The 14,564-nt window shown below is 50.5% G+C and overlaps 1 protein-coding gene across 1 annotated transcript; it reads right to left on the bottom strand.

Moving 5' to 3' along the window:
* Nucleotides 1-486: 486 nt before the first annotated feature.
* PGLYRP1 (peptidoglycan recognition protein 1) lies at nucleotides 487-4,259 on the bottom strand. The gene is given in 5 exon segments (XM_032613872.1): nucleotides 487-668; nucleotides 1,301-1,422; nucleotides 3,976-4,106; nucleotides 4,108-4,224; nucleotides 4,227-4,259. Coding segments are annotated over 5 exon segments (585 nt in total).
* Between the last annotated feature and the right edge of the window lie 10,305 nt (nucleotides 4,260-14,564).

Here is a 14,564-nt window from a genome sequence, read left to right as displayed (position 1 = left end):
ACTCCCGCACTCTCTAAAGCAATGGGGGTGCGGAACCTGAGGGGTGGGAGTGAGCAGCTTGTCCCCAGAGGAGTTCAAGCAGAGATGCTGCCCAGGATGTCTTTGGCGGTGTGGTAGAGAGGGGGTGTCTTGCCGCATGGCTCACTGCCTGGGAAGTGAGGACCCCTGAGCTTCTGGTGGTGACATCTCAGCTGACTTGGTGCTATTCCTGTGCTGTGACCTGGGGCCTCTGGGTTCTGAGCTGTGATTTGGCTTCCAAGCTGGGATCTCTGGGGTCTTGGTTCAGGGCCGGGGCCTCTGGGTTCTGAGCAAGGTCAGAGTTCTGGGAGGTTGGGGGGCGATGGCTGGGATCCTATGGGGGAGAGAGAGGGTGGGGAGGGGGATGGCGGGACACAAATACAGTTTGAGGTTCGCCTTTATTGGGGGAGGGGGAGGCAGTGGGGTTTCTGATGGGGTGGGGGTGTGTGTGAGAAGACGGACAGGGCCTTACACGTGGTGGTAGTGTGACCATTGCTGGATGATTTCGTAGAGCTGGTAGCCTGGAGAAAGCGTCTGCTACACATCCCGGTGTCCTTTGACCTCGTAGCTAGGAGTCAAGAATCCCTGAGCCACGCCGCAAGCCAGCAGACTCTGGGCTGCCCTGATGGCGCGGGGCGGGGGCACCCGACCTGTGGGAGGTAGAGGCAGGAGTTAGGCTGGGGCTTCCTCGAAGGGCAGAGGGAGTGTGGGTAGTGCTTCTGATTTTGTACTATGAACTGGCCCACTAGGGCCCAGAACCCAGCCTGCCGCCACCAAGCAGTGACTTAACCTCTCTGTGCCTCAGTTTCCTCATCTGTGAAAGGGGAGAATGACAGAACCTCTCTGTGCCTCAGTTTCCTCATCTGTGAAAGGGGAGAATGACAGCACCTGCCCACAGGGCTGTGGGATAATCAAAAGAGTTATTTTATGTACAGAGTAAGCCCTCAGCAAGTGTCAGCTGTCAAGATTACTGCTTATTTGCCCTCATCTGCCCCCAGACCTCCCCAGCCGAGCCGCAGCAATAGCTGGCATTTATCAAGCACTTCTTAGGTGCCATGGACTGGTCTAAGAACTTTTATAGAGACAGACTAATCTTCACTGAACCCATGTGGTTGCAAATGGCCTTTATCCCAAAGAGGAAACAAGGCTCAGAGAAGCAGAGTCACTTGCCCGAGGTCACAGAGCTTCTAGGTGGCAGAGCCTCCCAGCAACTACTCACCACGCGGTGCCATCCCCCGGGCTCCATGTCAGCCCCCTAGCTGATGGCTGGACAGTCACTTACCCATGTAGTTACCCATGAAGGAGATGCCGAGGGATATGGGGTTCTAGGTGGGACCTGAGTGGGCGCCCAAGGTGTTCCAGCCCCAGCCCTCATACTGGAGCCTGTCTTCTCCCATCAGGAAGCTGTGGGGGTGGGAGGGTGGTCTGGATGAGTGACGGAGGGCTTCCCCGGGGGTCGGGGGGCAGGACTCCCTCCCTGTCCTCTGCTCGCCCCGCCCCTGTCCCTGTCACTCACACACAATTTCCCCAACACCCTCCTCCTATCCTCTAATCTTCCACAGTAAGAACAATGACCATGGCCGTTGCCATTTGTCAAGCACAGCTCTACATGCACCTTTTTGCATCCTCAACCCCGTGAGGAGTCAGGATTTTCACCCAGGTCTCCGTGACTCCCACTCACATGGTCTGGCTCTCTCCTGCCTCCCTGGAGGATTGGCTGAGCTCTTGATTTGCTGAATTCTCACATGTAGTCCTCGGAGGCAGGCACTGTTGTCATCCCCACTTTAAGCTGAGGAAGCAGACTTAGATTATTTACCCAAGGTCACGTCCTGGACACTAATGCTTCTCAGAACTCTCCACTGAGAAGCTCTTCTGCCCTCTCCCCAGCCTGCTTCCTGCTTCCTCTTCCCTGCTGGGGTACACTTGAGTGACAGGATCAGGGACTCGAGGGTTGGCGCTGCAACCAGACACAAACCCTGGAGCCGCAGCACCTGCCTCTTTGAGGTTTCCAATCCTGGCAGCAGATCTGTCAGGTTCAGTCATTCAACACGTCCTGCTTGAGCAAGTTTAATTTGGCACAAATTTGGAATTAACCAGAAGATTGGCGTTTTGGAGATGCGATATCTGTCACCTCAGTCCTCTGGCTCCCAAGGTCACCAAGGATGCACAGAATGTGGGAACTCTAATACTGGGTCCTGAATCTGCCATTTGGGAAGGCAGACTCTCAGAATCCGGATTGAAGAGACTAGAAATACCATAGTGATATTGACCCCCAGGGCTGGGCCGGTTATGGTCCTGCCACAGCCCCAGCATCTGGCACAAGCAGTTGGTACTCTCTGTACATTAGCTAAATGGATGCATCTAATTTAAACTTTAAACCCCACCACCTGGTGGGTAGTCAGGAGTCCCATTTTACAGGTGAAGAAACTGAGGCTCCGAACAAGATGCGACAAGGAAGGGGGATTCCAAACATTTGGATCAGACTCTGAATCCTAAAATCTGAGAAACAAACTTCAGTTTGCTTTTCTATAAAGTGATTTAGACCAGAGGCTGTGGAGCCAAGCTCCGCTCTTCGTTCCTTCAGGGAAACGCTTAGAACTGGAGCGCCTGACTTTTGGAAAAAAAATTTGAAGTTGGAGCCTTTGAATGGTAAAATCTTGAGCCAGAAGAGCTGGGGACACCCTTGAAGGCTTCCAGGTTTTTCCAAGCGAGGTCCTCAGGCTTTCTGGCTTCACCCCAGCCCTACTGAAGCAGTCTCTAAGCGTGGGGCCTGGGAACCTGCATTTCCAGTAAGGTGATTCTGGTGTTTACCGAGGCTTGAGAACCAGTAGAGTCTCTTGCTATAGAAGCCCGTGTGCAGGACCCCAGACTATTACCCTGGAAAGGGAGCTGGTGGGCATGGGCCCCAGAGGCAGATCTAACCAATCCCTGCCCCTGTTTCTGCCCTCACCCCCCTACAGTCTGTTCTCCACACTGCAGCCAGAGGGAGCTTCTCATATCCAAGCAGGCTCACATCCCTCTCATGGCTCCTGTCTTAGAGTAGAACGGAGGTCCTCCCCATGGCCCACAAGACCCCGTGCCATCCGGCCCCTGCCAACTCCTTCCTCATTTCATGTCACTCTTCCCGGCTACCTCCAGCCACGCTGCCCTTTGTCCCTCAGGAATGACCCACTCACTCAGCCTCCTGGCCTCTACCTCTGCTGTACCCCCAGCTTACCACACTCTTCTCTCGGCTCCCATATGCCGGAGCCGCGTCAGTCACTCTGTTCCTTTTCTCCATCGCTTCTCTCACCATCTGAATTCATCTTGTTGACTTTGCTTGTTTCTTACCTGTTGCTGTCTGCTGGTCTTTAAATCCCTTTGGGCTAGATTCACACTGTTCGTGGCTGTGCCCCCGTCCCAGCATATGGCGCACAGCCTGGCACATGGTAATAGGCACCAACAGTCCATGGATTTGGGGGCTCCCACTGCACACCAGGCGGTGTCCTAAGTGGTATTGGCTGGCTTAGTGATGGAGTGGGCCACCACCCCCCTGACTTTGCAGAGGAGGAAGGTGAAACTGAAGCTGAAAGAGGGTGAATGCCTGCCCCAGGGCTCAGCCAGCAGTAAACGGAGCTGGGACGGCAACCTGGCCTGGTGCTTAACGAGGCACCGGACTTTACCAAGGGAATCCAGTGCACAGGACATCTTCCTGTGTATTGACAAAGTCTGTCCGTTCCTCTGGGGACAGAGCTTGGACTGCAGCTGCTTCCCCTCCTCCTAGCATCTTTGCGCTGCCTGCACACGCCCAGCCCTAAGCGGCGACCCTGGGGACAAACGAAGATGCTGCGCGGTTGAGTAAGGTGCCCGGGGTGTCGGCCAGGCGGCTCTAGAACAGGGTCCCCGCGGTCTCCTGGGCCCGCGCTCCTCCCTCTGCTCCAGTCCCGTCTCCAGCTTTTGCCTCTCCTCCGCACTCACTCGTAGCCCACGTCGCATCAGCCCAGCGTCCGCACGTGGTAGTGCTGCACGTTCTGGACCTGCTTCAGGCAAGGGGCCGGGGTGTCCCAGGCGCTGCCCGCTGCGTGCGACACCACCGCGTAGCGCACGGGCCCGTCTTAGGCGCTGGTTGCGCTCGGGCGCCAGGGCCTTCCACTCTCTGCGGGGCACGATGGGGATGCAGCTTACCGAGGCTTCTTGAGCCGCCCCGAGGCTGAGGACGGCCGAGCGGGGGCCCAGGCGAGCAGCGCGCAGCGGCGGGTCATGGCAGGCAGGGCGCGCGGAGATGGCTAGCAGCTCCAGGCTGGCTCTGCGCCTTTATCTGCCTGGGGGGCAGGGAAGGCCTTGCACCACACCCCGCGGGACTTCCCAGTGGGAACCCAGACTCCGCTTCCTTCTCTGGCAGGGCCCCAACAGGATGCGGTGTGCTCCGGTCCGGAGGGGGGAGACCGTGGTAAAGCCAAGGGGCCCCTCACCCAGCCGAGAGTGGGGGGTGGGGAGAGGCACACAGGCCCTTGGGCACTTCGCCCCGTGGTTTCTGGAAGACCCAGGGTCTGGATCTCTGCCCTGTTTTGTCTCTCCGCTCAGTGGAGCATTGGACAGCTCACCAGGACTTAACATGGGAGGCAGGCGGCCAGGCCTCTTCTCCCATCCTCCTGCAAGGAGCTGAAGAAACAAAGGGTCCCATTTTAAAAACACTCCTCTTGGACCTAAGCCCGATGTCATTTAACCCTTGCAGCAAACTGAAGAGGTGACTAATGGGAAGCCCATTTCACAGTTGAGTAAACAGGCCAGAAGAGGGCTACTCACCTTGCTGCCACATGGGAGATAGTAAAGCCTGGTGGTCCAGAGCCCTCATTCAGAGCCAGGCTGCCTGAGTTTGAATTCTGGTGACATTCCAGTGTGTGAGCTTGGGCAAGTGACAACCTTTCTGGGTTTCAGTTTTCCCCACCTGCAAAATGGGGCTGATACTATAACGTATCTAACTCATGGGTCGATCCCTTAGAAGATGTCTGACTCATAGTGCCACGTAAGCATCACTGGGGTGGAGGTGGGGGATTCCCTGGTGGCGCAGTGGTTGAGAATCCGCCTGCCAATGCAGGGGACATGGGTTCGAGCCGTGGCCCGGGAAGATCCCACATGCCGCGGAGCAACTAAGCCTGTGCACCACAACTATTGAGCCTGAGCTCTAGAGCCCGTGAACCACAACTACTGAGCCCGAGTGCCACAACTACTGAAGCCCACGTGCATAGAGCCTGTGCTCTGCAACAAGAGAAGCAACCGCAATGAGAAGCCCACACACAGCAATGAAGAGTAGCCCCCGCTCTCCACAACTAGAGAAAGCCCGCGCGCAGCAACAAAGACTCAACGCAGCCAAAAATAAAATAAGTAAATTAAAAAAAAAAAAAATCATCACTGGGACTTGACCTCAAATCTACCCTTGGTAGTAAGCTGACAGTTCCATTCTTTTTTTAAAAACTAAATTTATTTTTATTTATTTATTTATTTTTGGCTGCGTTGGGTCTTCCTAACTGTGCGGGGGCTTTCTCAAGTTGCGGTGAGCAGGGGCTACTCTTTGTTGAGGTGCGAGGGCTTCTCATTGCAGTGGCTTCTCTTTGTTATGGAGCACAGGCTCTAGGCACGCAGGCTCAGTATTTGTGGCACACGGGCTTAGTTGTTCCACAGCATGTGGGATCTTCCTGGACCAGGGCTCGAACCCATGTTCCCTGCATTGGCAGGTGGATTCTTAACCACTGCGCCACCAGGGAAGTCCCAGGACTCAGGACTTTATCCTCAGGACACTGGGCACCATGGCCAGGTCCTGAGCACAGAAGGAAAGTATTCAGATTTGTGTCTGTGAATATCCCAGTATCTGCTGGGAGGAGGGTGGACAGGAAGGTTGAGACTAGAGTTAGGAGTCCAGGGAAGGTCCTGCTATAGCAGAAATATTTGTGCAATTACCAGAGTCTTGTTTTTTATCACCCATGGGGCAGGGGTACAGCATGCTCCCCTCCCAACCCCACATCACCCTCTGGTCTCTGGTGTCCTTTCTCCTGCAGCCGCTGAGTAGCTCCAAACAGCAGATTGCAACATTTTAGTAGGTTAGATAACCACTAGAGTTGGTCATAAGCTATGTTATTTTTTAATTGAAAATATATAGATTAGGGAGTGGATTTCAACAATTAAACATTGTGTCCTGAAACTTGCCCTCAAGGATGTTGGAAGCCACATAATAATGTAATATTTATTTTTTCCCAGAGAGCTGCAGCCTGTTGGTTAACAAAGTCTTGAATGGAGGAGGCTCAGGGCAAGGGTGGATTCCTCCTTTGATAAGCGCCACAGACTTAGCTGCCCCGTCATGTTTTACAGGCTGGGGCACATTGCTCTTGACCTTGATTCCATTCCCTTACTGTGATGGCTCCAGGCAGGACAGGACCCAGGCCTGGTTGCCTCTGCTTAAATCTGGAGTGCGGTAGATGCCTGGACAGCAACCAGGGTGAGGGAGAAAGGATGTTTTCTAGGGCAGGGTTAGTGTTCCGTCTCTGAAGAGGGACGAGCCCAGACTGCACTCCAGGGCCTGGAGCCTTGTGTCTCAGGGGAGCTGAGTCACTAAAGGGCAGGAGAATGAAAGGAGATCAGGACAGGGTAGGGGGGCCTGGGTGCTGATGGGAGAGCAGTGCCATTTCTGAGATCTGTAGATACCAAGAGCCACTAACTCAACAGTGTTGAGACTTTGGGATGAGATAGCCCTGGGTTCACATCCTGCCTTGGCCCCTTTCTCAAGGTATCAAAAAATCCTTTGCACAAAGTCCTGTCCAATCCTACCACCAGCCCCCTCAGAGACTCCCATCCTACTGTGTCCACCATGGGACCTCACTGTCTGGGGACAGCTCTGTCTTCTGCAAGAGAGCCCAGATCTGGGAGGGACCTGGCTTGTGATGATTGAGCCATCATTTGGTGTCGGGACCTGCTACTACTTATGGCTAGAGAAAGTTCTACTTCTGACTTCAAACAGCCATTTGTTTTATTCTTTCATTCTGTTCCCTGAATCCAAGGAAGACACTGACCCGAGGTCTTACTGCTGGTCAGTGACTCAGGCTGGACTAGAACCCAGGCCTCCTGAACCCCAGTTCGGGGGCCTCCGAACATCCCTGGCCCAGCCCATCTAGGAAGGACAGCCTCTGCTCATAGACAACCCTGGGGAAGACCCAGGTTAACGTTCCCATGTGTCCCTTCTTGGGACTGGCAGAGCTGAGCTCCTGGATGTGAAACCCAGGGTGATGCTGTCAGTTCCTGCTCTCACTGGATTCCCCACTGGCTTCCTTGTTGCCCCAGGAATAAATAGACTTGATTTTCCTCCTGGCGGTATCTGGGTGTTATTTCCATCTGGCCTTAGGGAGCCCCTCCCAGGAAGCAAGCAGGAATGAGGTAGACTTTCAGGTGTATGGAGAGAAGGTCAGGTATGCAGAAGGGGCTGGGGCTCCCCAGAGCCAGCAGGTTCCTCCTCTGCTGGCTGATGGGGAGGCTGCGTCAACCCTTTGCACCAACCATATCCCTGGGATTACAGAAACAGACCCCTGCTCCCTGCAAAGTGACTTCAAGTGATGAAAGAATGGATGATCTGGCTTGACCCAGGCCTGGTTGGATCCTCCACATGATATAGTGAATTAAGAGCCTACATGTCATAGGAGTGGCTGGAGGAACAGGCTCTAGGCTGTGTCTCCATGAATGATACTCAGGACAGCACTCTTGAGCTGTGATCCAGGATCTGGATGCCCTTGTTTCTGCTTAGTGGCTTTTCAGCACCTCAAAGCTATTGCCTAAACTCACGGGTGCTGCTGGCGAAACACCTGGCTGTGATGCCCAGAGCTTCAAATACACCCAGAATTCCAGCTGCAAGGCAGTGTGGGAAAGGCAGTCTGAATCTTCCCAGCCTCTGCAGACAAGGAGGCTCTCAGTGGAGGGCAATGATGCCAAGTGTCCTGCCCATTCCTCATAGTTCCCCCTTGCCCCCAAATTATTATAACTGCTTATTACAACCCAAAATGTCTCCCACGGCTCAACCGCCAAGTCCTCAGCTGTACGCCTCACCACTCTCTTCCCTCTTACTTGTGCCTCAGCATCAGTGTCTGTGCCCCCCACATCCACAAGTTCCAGGGTTCGTGCATGGTGGTTTCTGTCTGACCCTCTCTCCAATCTCTTCACGTGCATTCTATTCACGGCCCCCGCACCACCCCCACAGCAGCTTTCAGTTTAAATGTTGCCCACATGAAATGTCCCTGAACTCTGAGGATGTGGTCTGTAACCTCATTACATCCTGATAGCACCTTGGATGTCTTCTCTTGAGCACTTTTCACAGCTTTTTGTGTGTGTGTGGCTTTGTTGTCAAGGAAGACACCTGAGAATTAGAGCCAGTTGTGCTTCTGATGCTCAGTGAGAAGGGAATGAGTTGTTTCTGGGACCAAACAGATCAAGGGTTTCAGATTTAGGTGAACGACACCAACCTTCGCTCTGCACGAGCAGTTGGGAATCAAAATCACACTATAGGGCTTCCCTGGTGGCGCAGTGGTTGAGAGTCCGCCTGCCGATGCAGGGAACACGGGTTCGTGCCCCGGTCCGGGAAGATCCCGCATGCCGCGGAGCGGTTAGGCCCGTGAGCCATGGCCGCTGAGCCTGCACATCCGGAGCCTGTGCTCCGCAACGGGAGAGGCCACAACAGTGAGAGGCCTGCGTACTGGAAAAAAAAAAAAGCACACTATAAAGTGAAATACTCAGAGAAAGTATCATTCCAGAAACAGGTCGAATTGGTCAGCACTAGAGGTGTGGACAGTTCCTGCTGTTCTTTGGACACACACACCCCCATTCAAATGTTTTTACTTTTCTTTTTTATCTGTGTGGAAAAATACACCTAACATAAAATTTACTATTTTAACCCCTGTAAATTGTACAGTTCAGTGACATTTTGTACATTCAAGATGTTGTATAACCATCACCAGAATATTTTCATCACCCCGGAAGGATAATCTCATATTCATTAAGCAATCACTACTGCCCATCCCACTGTCCTCCCAGCCCCTATAAACCTCTGATCTGCTTTCTGTCTCAATGTATTCACCTACTTTGAAGTTTTCATATAAATTATGAAAGATGTGGTGGTTTGTGTCTGGCTTCGTTCACTCATCACAATGTGTTCAAGTTTCATCCATGCTGCAGCATGTATCGGCACTTCGTTTCTTAAGAGAAATAATATTTCATTGTATGGGCATACCACATCTTTTTATCCATTCATCATTTGGTGGACATTTGTGATGTTTCCACCTTTTGACTCTTGTGAAAAATGCTACTATGAACATTGATGTACAAATGATTGTTTGGACATCTGTTTCAATTCTTTTGGTTATAATCCAGGAGTAAATTTGTTTGTTCACATGTTTAATTTAGTGAGGAATGAACAGTTTTCCACAGTAGTTGCACCACTTTGCATTTTCACGAGCAAAGTGTGCAGTTTGCAATTTCTCCATACCCCTGTGAACACACTTTTTTTTTATCATTTAAAAAGTACCACCATTCTAGTGGCTATACAGTGGTAATTCCTAGTAATTTTGATTTGAATTTCCCTTAAAACATGACTTTGGGCTTCCCTGGTGGCGCTGTGGTTGAGAGTCCGCCTGCCGATGCAGGGGACACGGGTTCATGCCCCGGTCTGGGAAGATCCCACATGCCGTGGAGCGGCTGGGCCCGTGAGCCATGGCCGCTGAGCCTGCGTGTCCGGAGCCAGTGCTCCGCAACGGGAGAGGCCACAACTGTGAGAGGCCCGCATACCGCAAAAAAAAAAAAAAAAAAAAAACATGACTTTGATCATGTTATCATGTGCTTATTGGATATTTGGATATCTTCTTGGAGAAATATCTATTAAGTCCTTTGCCGATTTTAAAATTGTATTATTTATCTTTTTGTTATTCAGTTGGAGTTCTTTATATATTCTGGAGACTATATTCCAGATCGTTATTAGCTATATGATTTTCAATATTTTCTTTTATTATGTGAGTTGTATTTTCACCTTCTTGACAGTATCCTTTGATACCCAAAACTTAAAAATTTTTTAAAGTCCAATATATGCTGGGGTTTTTTTTTTTTTCCCTTTGCCTCTATGCTTTTGGTGTCATATCTAAGAAACCATTTTGAAATCTAAGGTCATGAAGACTTACTCCTATGTTTTCTCCTAAGACTTTTCTAGTTTTAACTCTTACATTTAGGCCTTTCATCAACTTTGATTTAGTTTTGTTTATGGTGTGAGGTAGAGGTCCAGCTTCATCCTTTTGCCTATGGATATGCATTTGACCCAGTCTGCCACATGTTGAAAACCTCCTCCCATTTTGTATGGTCTTAGGACCCTCATTGAAAATCAACTGGCCAAAGTCCATTTCTCCATCAGTCTGTAAGGACATTGTTGTTGAGCTGTCAAGGTGAAAAACTACCATGGCTTCCAGTTTTTGACAAAACCTCAGATGTGTTCTGGCCAAGAATCTGTGATTTCATATTGTTGGAGCATTCATTGTCTCCCTGAGAGTTGAAAATGCAGATTTCTACAGAAATTATTTTTTAAAAAGAGACTCTTTTTAAAAAATTAATTAATTTATTTGGCTGCATCAGGTCTTAGTTGTGGCACGTGGGCTCTTTGTTGTGGTGCGTGGGCTTCTCTCTAGTTGTGGCACACAGGCTGTAGAGTGCGCGGGCTCAACAGTTGCGATGCATGGGCTTAGTTGCCCCACGGCATGTGGGATCTTAGTTCCCCAACCAGGGATTGAGCTCACGTCCCCTGCATTGGGAGGTGGATTCTTTTTTTTTTATTTTATTTTTTATTTTTTATTTTTTTTTTGGGAGGTGGATTCTTAACAACTGGACCACAGGGAAGTCTGTCCACAGAAATTATGATTCTATAAAAGATTTTGAGGAGATGAGGAAGGCTGGTATCTTTCAGAGTGCAAAGTGATTTTGGAATGCAAAGAATTTCTTTGGGTTGGGTTCTGTGGAAGTTTGTCACTTACCTGTGTTTCTGAACTATGAAACTATGAACTATGAATATCTGGGCTAAGGAATAGCTTCTCTTGATAAATAAAGAATTAACAAAAAAATCAATTGGCCATAAATGCATGAGTTTATTTCTGGAAACTCAATTCCATTCCATTGATCTATATGTCTATCATTATGCCGGTACCACACTGTTTTGATTACTGTAGCTTTATAGTAAGTTTAAAATTGGGACTTGTGAGTCTACCAAGAGTGTTCTTTTAAGGATTCTTTGAGGTATTCAGAGTCCCTTGCAATTCCATATGAATTTGAGAATACGCTTTCACATTACTGGAAGAAGGAAAAAAGTCATTGGGGTTTTGGAAGGGATTGCATTGAATCTGTTGATTGCTTTGGGAATAATCTAAACAATATAAATGATAACTGATTTGGGAGATGTGAAGAATATGAATGAGAGAATGGGAGAAATTGTGCTGGGTACTTGGTAAGCAATAGATGACTTTAGAGGTGATTGATGTGACCAAGATCGTTACCATACTAATTTGTTTTGTTGCCATTCTGGACAAAAAGTCCACACCAGATTTTAAGTAGATCTGAGGGAGAGGGGAGTAGTTTTTCCTCTGAGAGAAGCCAGTTGGGATCAGAAGATGAAAGAGCTGCTCCCCTGAGGGAGGCTGACAGTGCACATTTTTGCCTATACTTCTTTTATTTTTTTTAATTATTTATTTTTGGCTGCATTGGGTCTTCATTGCTGCGTGTGGGCTGCTCATAGTGGTGACTTCTCTTGTTGTGGAGCACGGGCTCTAGGTGTGCTGGCTTCAGTAGTTGTGGCTCGCGGGCTCTAGAGCTCAGGCTCAGTAGTTGTGGCGCACTGGCTTAGTTGCTCTGCGGCATGTGGGATCTTCCCAGACCAGGACTCGAGCCCCTGTCCCCTGTATTGGCAGGTGGATTCTTAACCACGGCGCCACTAGAGAAGCCACTTGCCTATACTTCTTTTCGCTTTTTTTGAGATGCATGATGCATGTATCTCAAAGATGCATTATGATGTAATGTCTATTTTTCCTAATAGATGTCACCAGGCAGTCAGTAAAATCAAGAATAGAGAAGATTCTGAGCCCCATCCCAACTTGCTCACTCCTGGCAGGGCCCTGATGCTGTTGGTAGCCTGGGTTTCCAGCCCCCAACACAGGGTTGAGTCCTATGTTTGTGGGGTGGGGAAGCAGGGGAGAGATGGCTGGGATTGGGTCTGTGGAAAATCCTAGTGTCTGTCTCCTGTGAGGGGGGTGGACAGACAGGAAGCAGGAAACCAGAGAGGATGCTTCTGGAGCAGAAATAATCATGCAATTACCAGAGTTCTAAATGTCTGACCTCTCTCAAGGGGGTGGGATGTATAGCACACTCGTTTCCCAGAGCCATTTCTTCCCCTGTTCTTCAGGCCTCCCCTCCTCTTACAGCTGCAGGGTAGAAAAGTGTTCTCCAAACTGTGGGTCGTGACACTCCTTCGGGTTGTAAAACCAATGAATTTATCTTAATGAGTTCTTTGAAAATGAAAAGAGAATTGATGGAAGATAGAATCGCGTGCACTGCAGAGAATCTTAACTCACATAAGGATGTGATATCTATCTTTCCCAGTGAGTCACATACAATGGGTAATAAACACACACGATTGGAAAGACTCCAGGCACAGGCTTGTCTTCTGCTTTCCTCAGAGCCATTGACTTAGCTGTCCCATCATGTCTTCCCCAAAAATAGGTTCAGCTCTCACATCCTCCATCCCAGGTGCTTCCTGGAGTGGCTGAAGGTAGGCTTGGCACCCAGCTTGGCATCTCTACCAAAAAGAGGGGCGAGGTAGGTCTGGATACCTGCCAGTTCCAGAGAGAAGCTGGTTGCCCAGGGCAGGCTTGGGGTTGGCATTCCTTGAGAGGAGCCCAGCCCCCTCGCCTCCCCCCATCTGGAGCCTCATCTCTCCAGGGGGCTGAGTCAGGACCTGGGTGGAAAAGTGAGAGGAGATCAGGGCAGGGCTAGAGGGTGGGTCTCAGAGGCTGTACGGGTGGGAGGACATTGAGGGCCAGGCCAGGGCTCCATGGACACTGAGAACACCAGACTCAACAGTGATGAGGCTTCAGGGTCAGAGAGTCTTGGGTTTGAATTGCTATACTTTCTCAAAGGGCCAAATAGGCCATTTATAGGTAACACTATTCCTGTCCTTGTATAAGAGGAGGACTTGCTTTCTCATATTTGACTCTGACAGCATTTTTTTTTTGGCTGCTTCGAGTCTTAGCTGTGGCACGCGGGATCTTCATTGAGGCATGTGGGATCTTTCGCTGTGGTGCGTGGGCTTCTCTCTAGTTGTGGCGCACCAGCTCCAGAGCAGGTGGACTCTATAGTTTGTGGCACGTGAGCTCTCTAGTTGAGGCGCCTGGGCTCAGTAGTTGTGGCTCGTGGGCTTAGTTGTCCCATGGCACGTGGGATCTTAGTTCCCTGACCAGGGATCGAACCTGTGTCCCCTGCATTGGAAGGTGGATTCTTTACCACTGGACCACCAGGGAAGTCCCTGAGCTGTTTTTCAGATACTGAAAGCCCCACCACGTGGAAGAAGTTAACTATTTGCTGACCACAAGCACATAGATCCCAGACCAGTTGGAACCAGAAGGTTGATGATGTTGACTCCCGATTACCTCACCACCAACCAATCAGAAGAATGCCCACGAGCTGATCATGCACCCTACAACCCCTCTTCCTCATCCTGTCTTTAAAAATCTTTCACTGGAAGCCATTGGGGAGTTTGGGTCTTTTAAGCACTAGCTGCCCATTCTCCTTGCTTGGCGCCCTGCAGTAAACGCTGCACTTTCCTTCATCACAACCTGGTGTCAGTAGATTGGCTTTACTGCACACAGGCAAGCAGGCCCACGTTTGGTTCTGTAACTCTAGGCGATGTGAGGACACAGTGCCAACTCAGTAGCAGATCCTGTGCCATCACTGGGGACACAGATCCAGCCTCTGACTCAGGAAGGTCAGGGCTGGTTGGGAAGCCATAGGTGGGGAAGACCAAGTGCTACCTGGAGAGAGTCTGCGATGATGATACTGGAGAAGCGGCATCTTCCCTGAGATTTCAAGGATGAGCTAGAATTGTGGCTGATTCAGTGAATCTGGAGCCTCTAAGAGCAGAAGGTGGGCCCAGGAGAGGGGCTGGAGGTGGCAGGGCTGGTCATCTCGTGAGGCTTTCAGATACTCTGGGTATGATCCTGAGCTCACGGGGCACTGTGGAGGGATCATAAGCAGGGAATGAAGGTGGTCAAATCTGTGTCTGTGGAACTTCCTGGTGTCTGTCTGCTGTGAAGAAGGTGGACAGGAGAGTTAGTAGAAGCGGGAGACCAGGGAGAAGGCTTCTGAAGCATAAGTCACCACCCTGTAGCAGGGAACTGATCACCCCTTTCTCCTGACAGAGGATGTGGTAATTCCACCTCCTCTTGCAGGACCATTTCCCCGTCTGCTCTCTGGCCCCATCCCTTACAGCAGCAGGTAGAACAATATTTCCC

The sequence above is a fragment of the Phocoena sinus genome, chromosome 19, assembly GCF_008692025.1.
Source record: "Phocoena sinus isolate mPhoSin1 chromosome 19, mPhoSin1.pri, whole genome shotgun sequence".
In the NCBI taxonomy this organism is placed as follows: Eukaryota; Metazoa; Chordata; class Mammalia; order Artiodactyla; family Phocoenidae; genus Phocoena; species Phocoena sinus.
The sequence above is the reverse complement of the archived record's forward strand: the minus strand, read 5'-3'. Positions and strand labels throughout refer to the sequence as shown.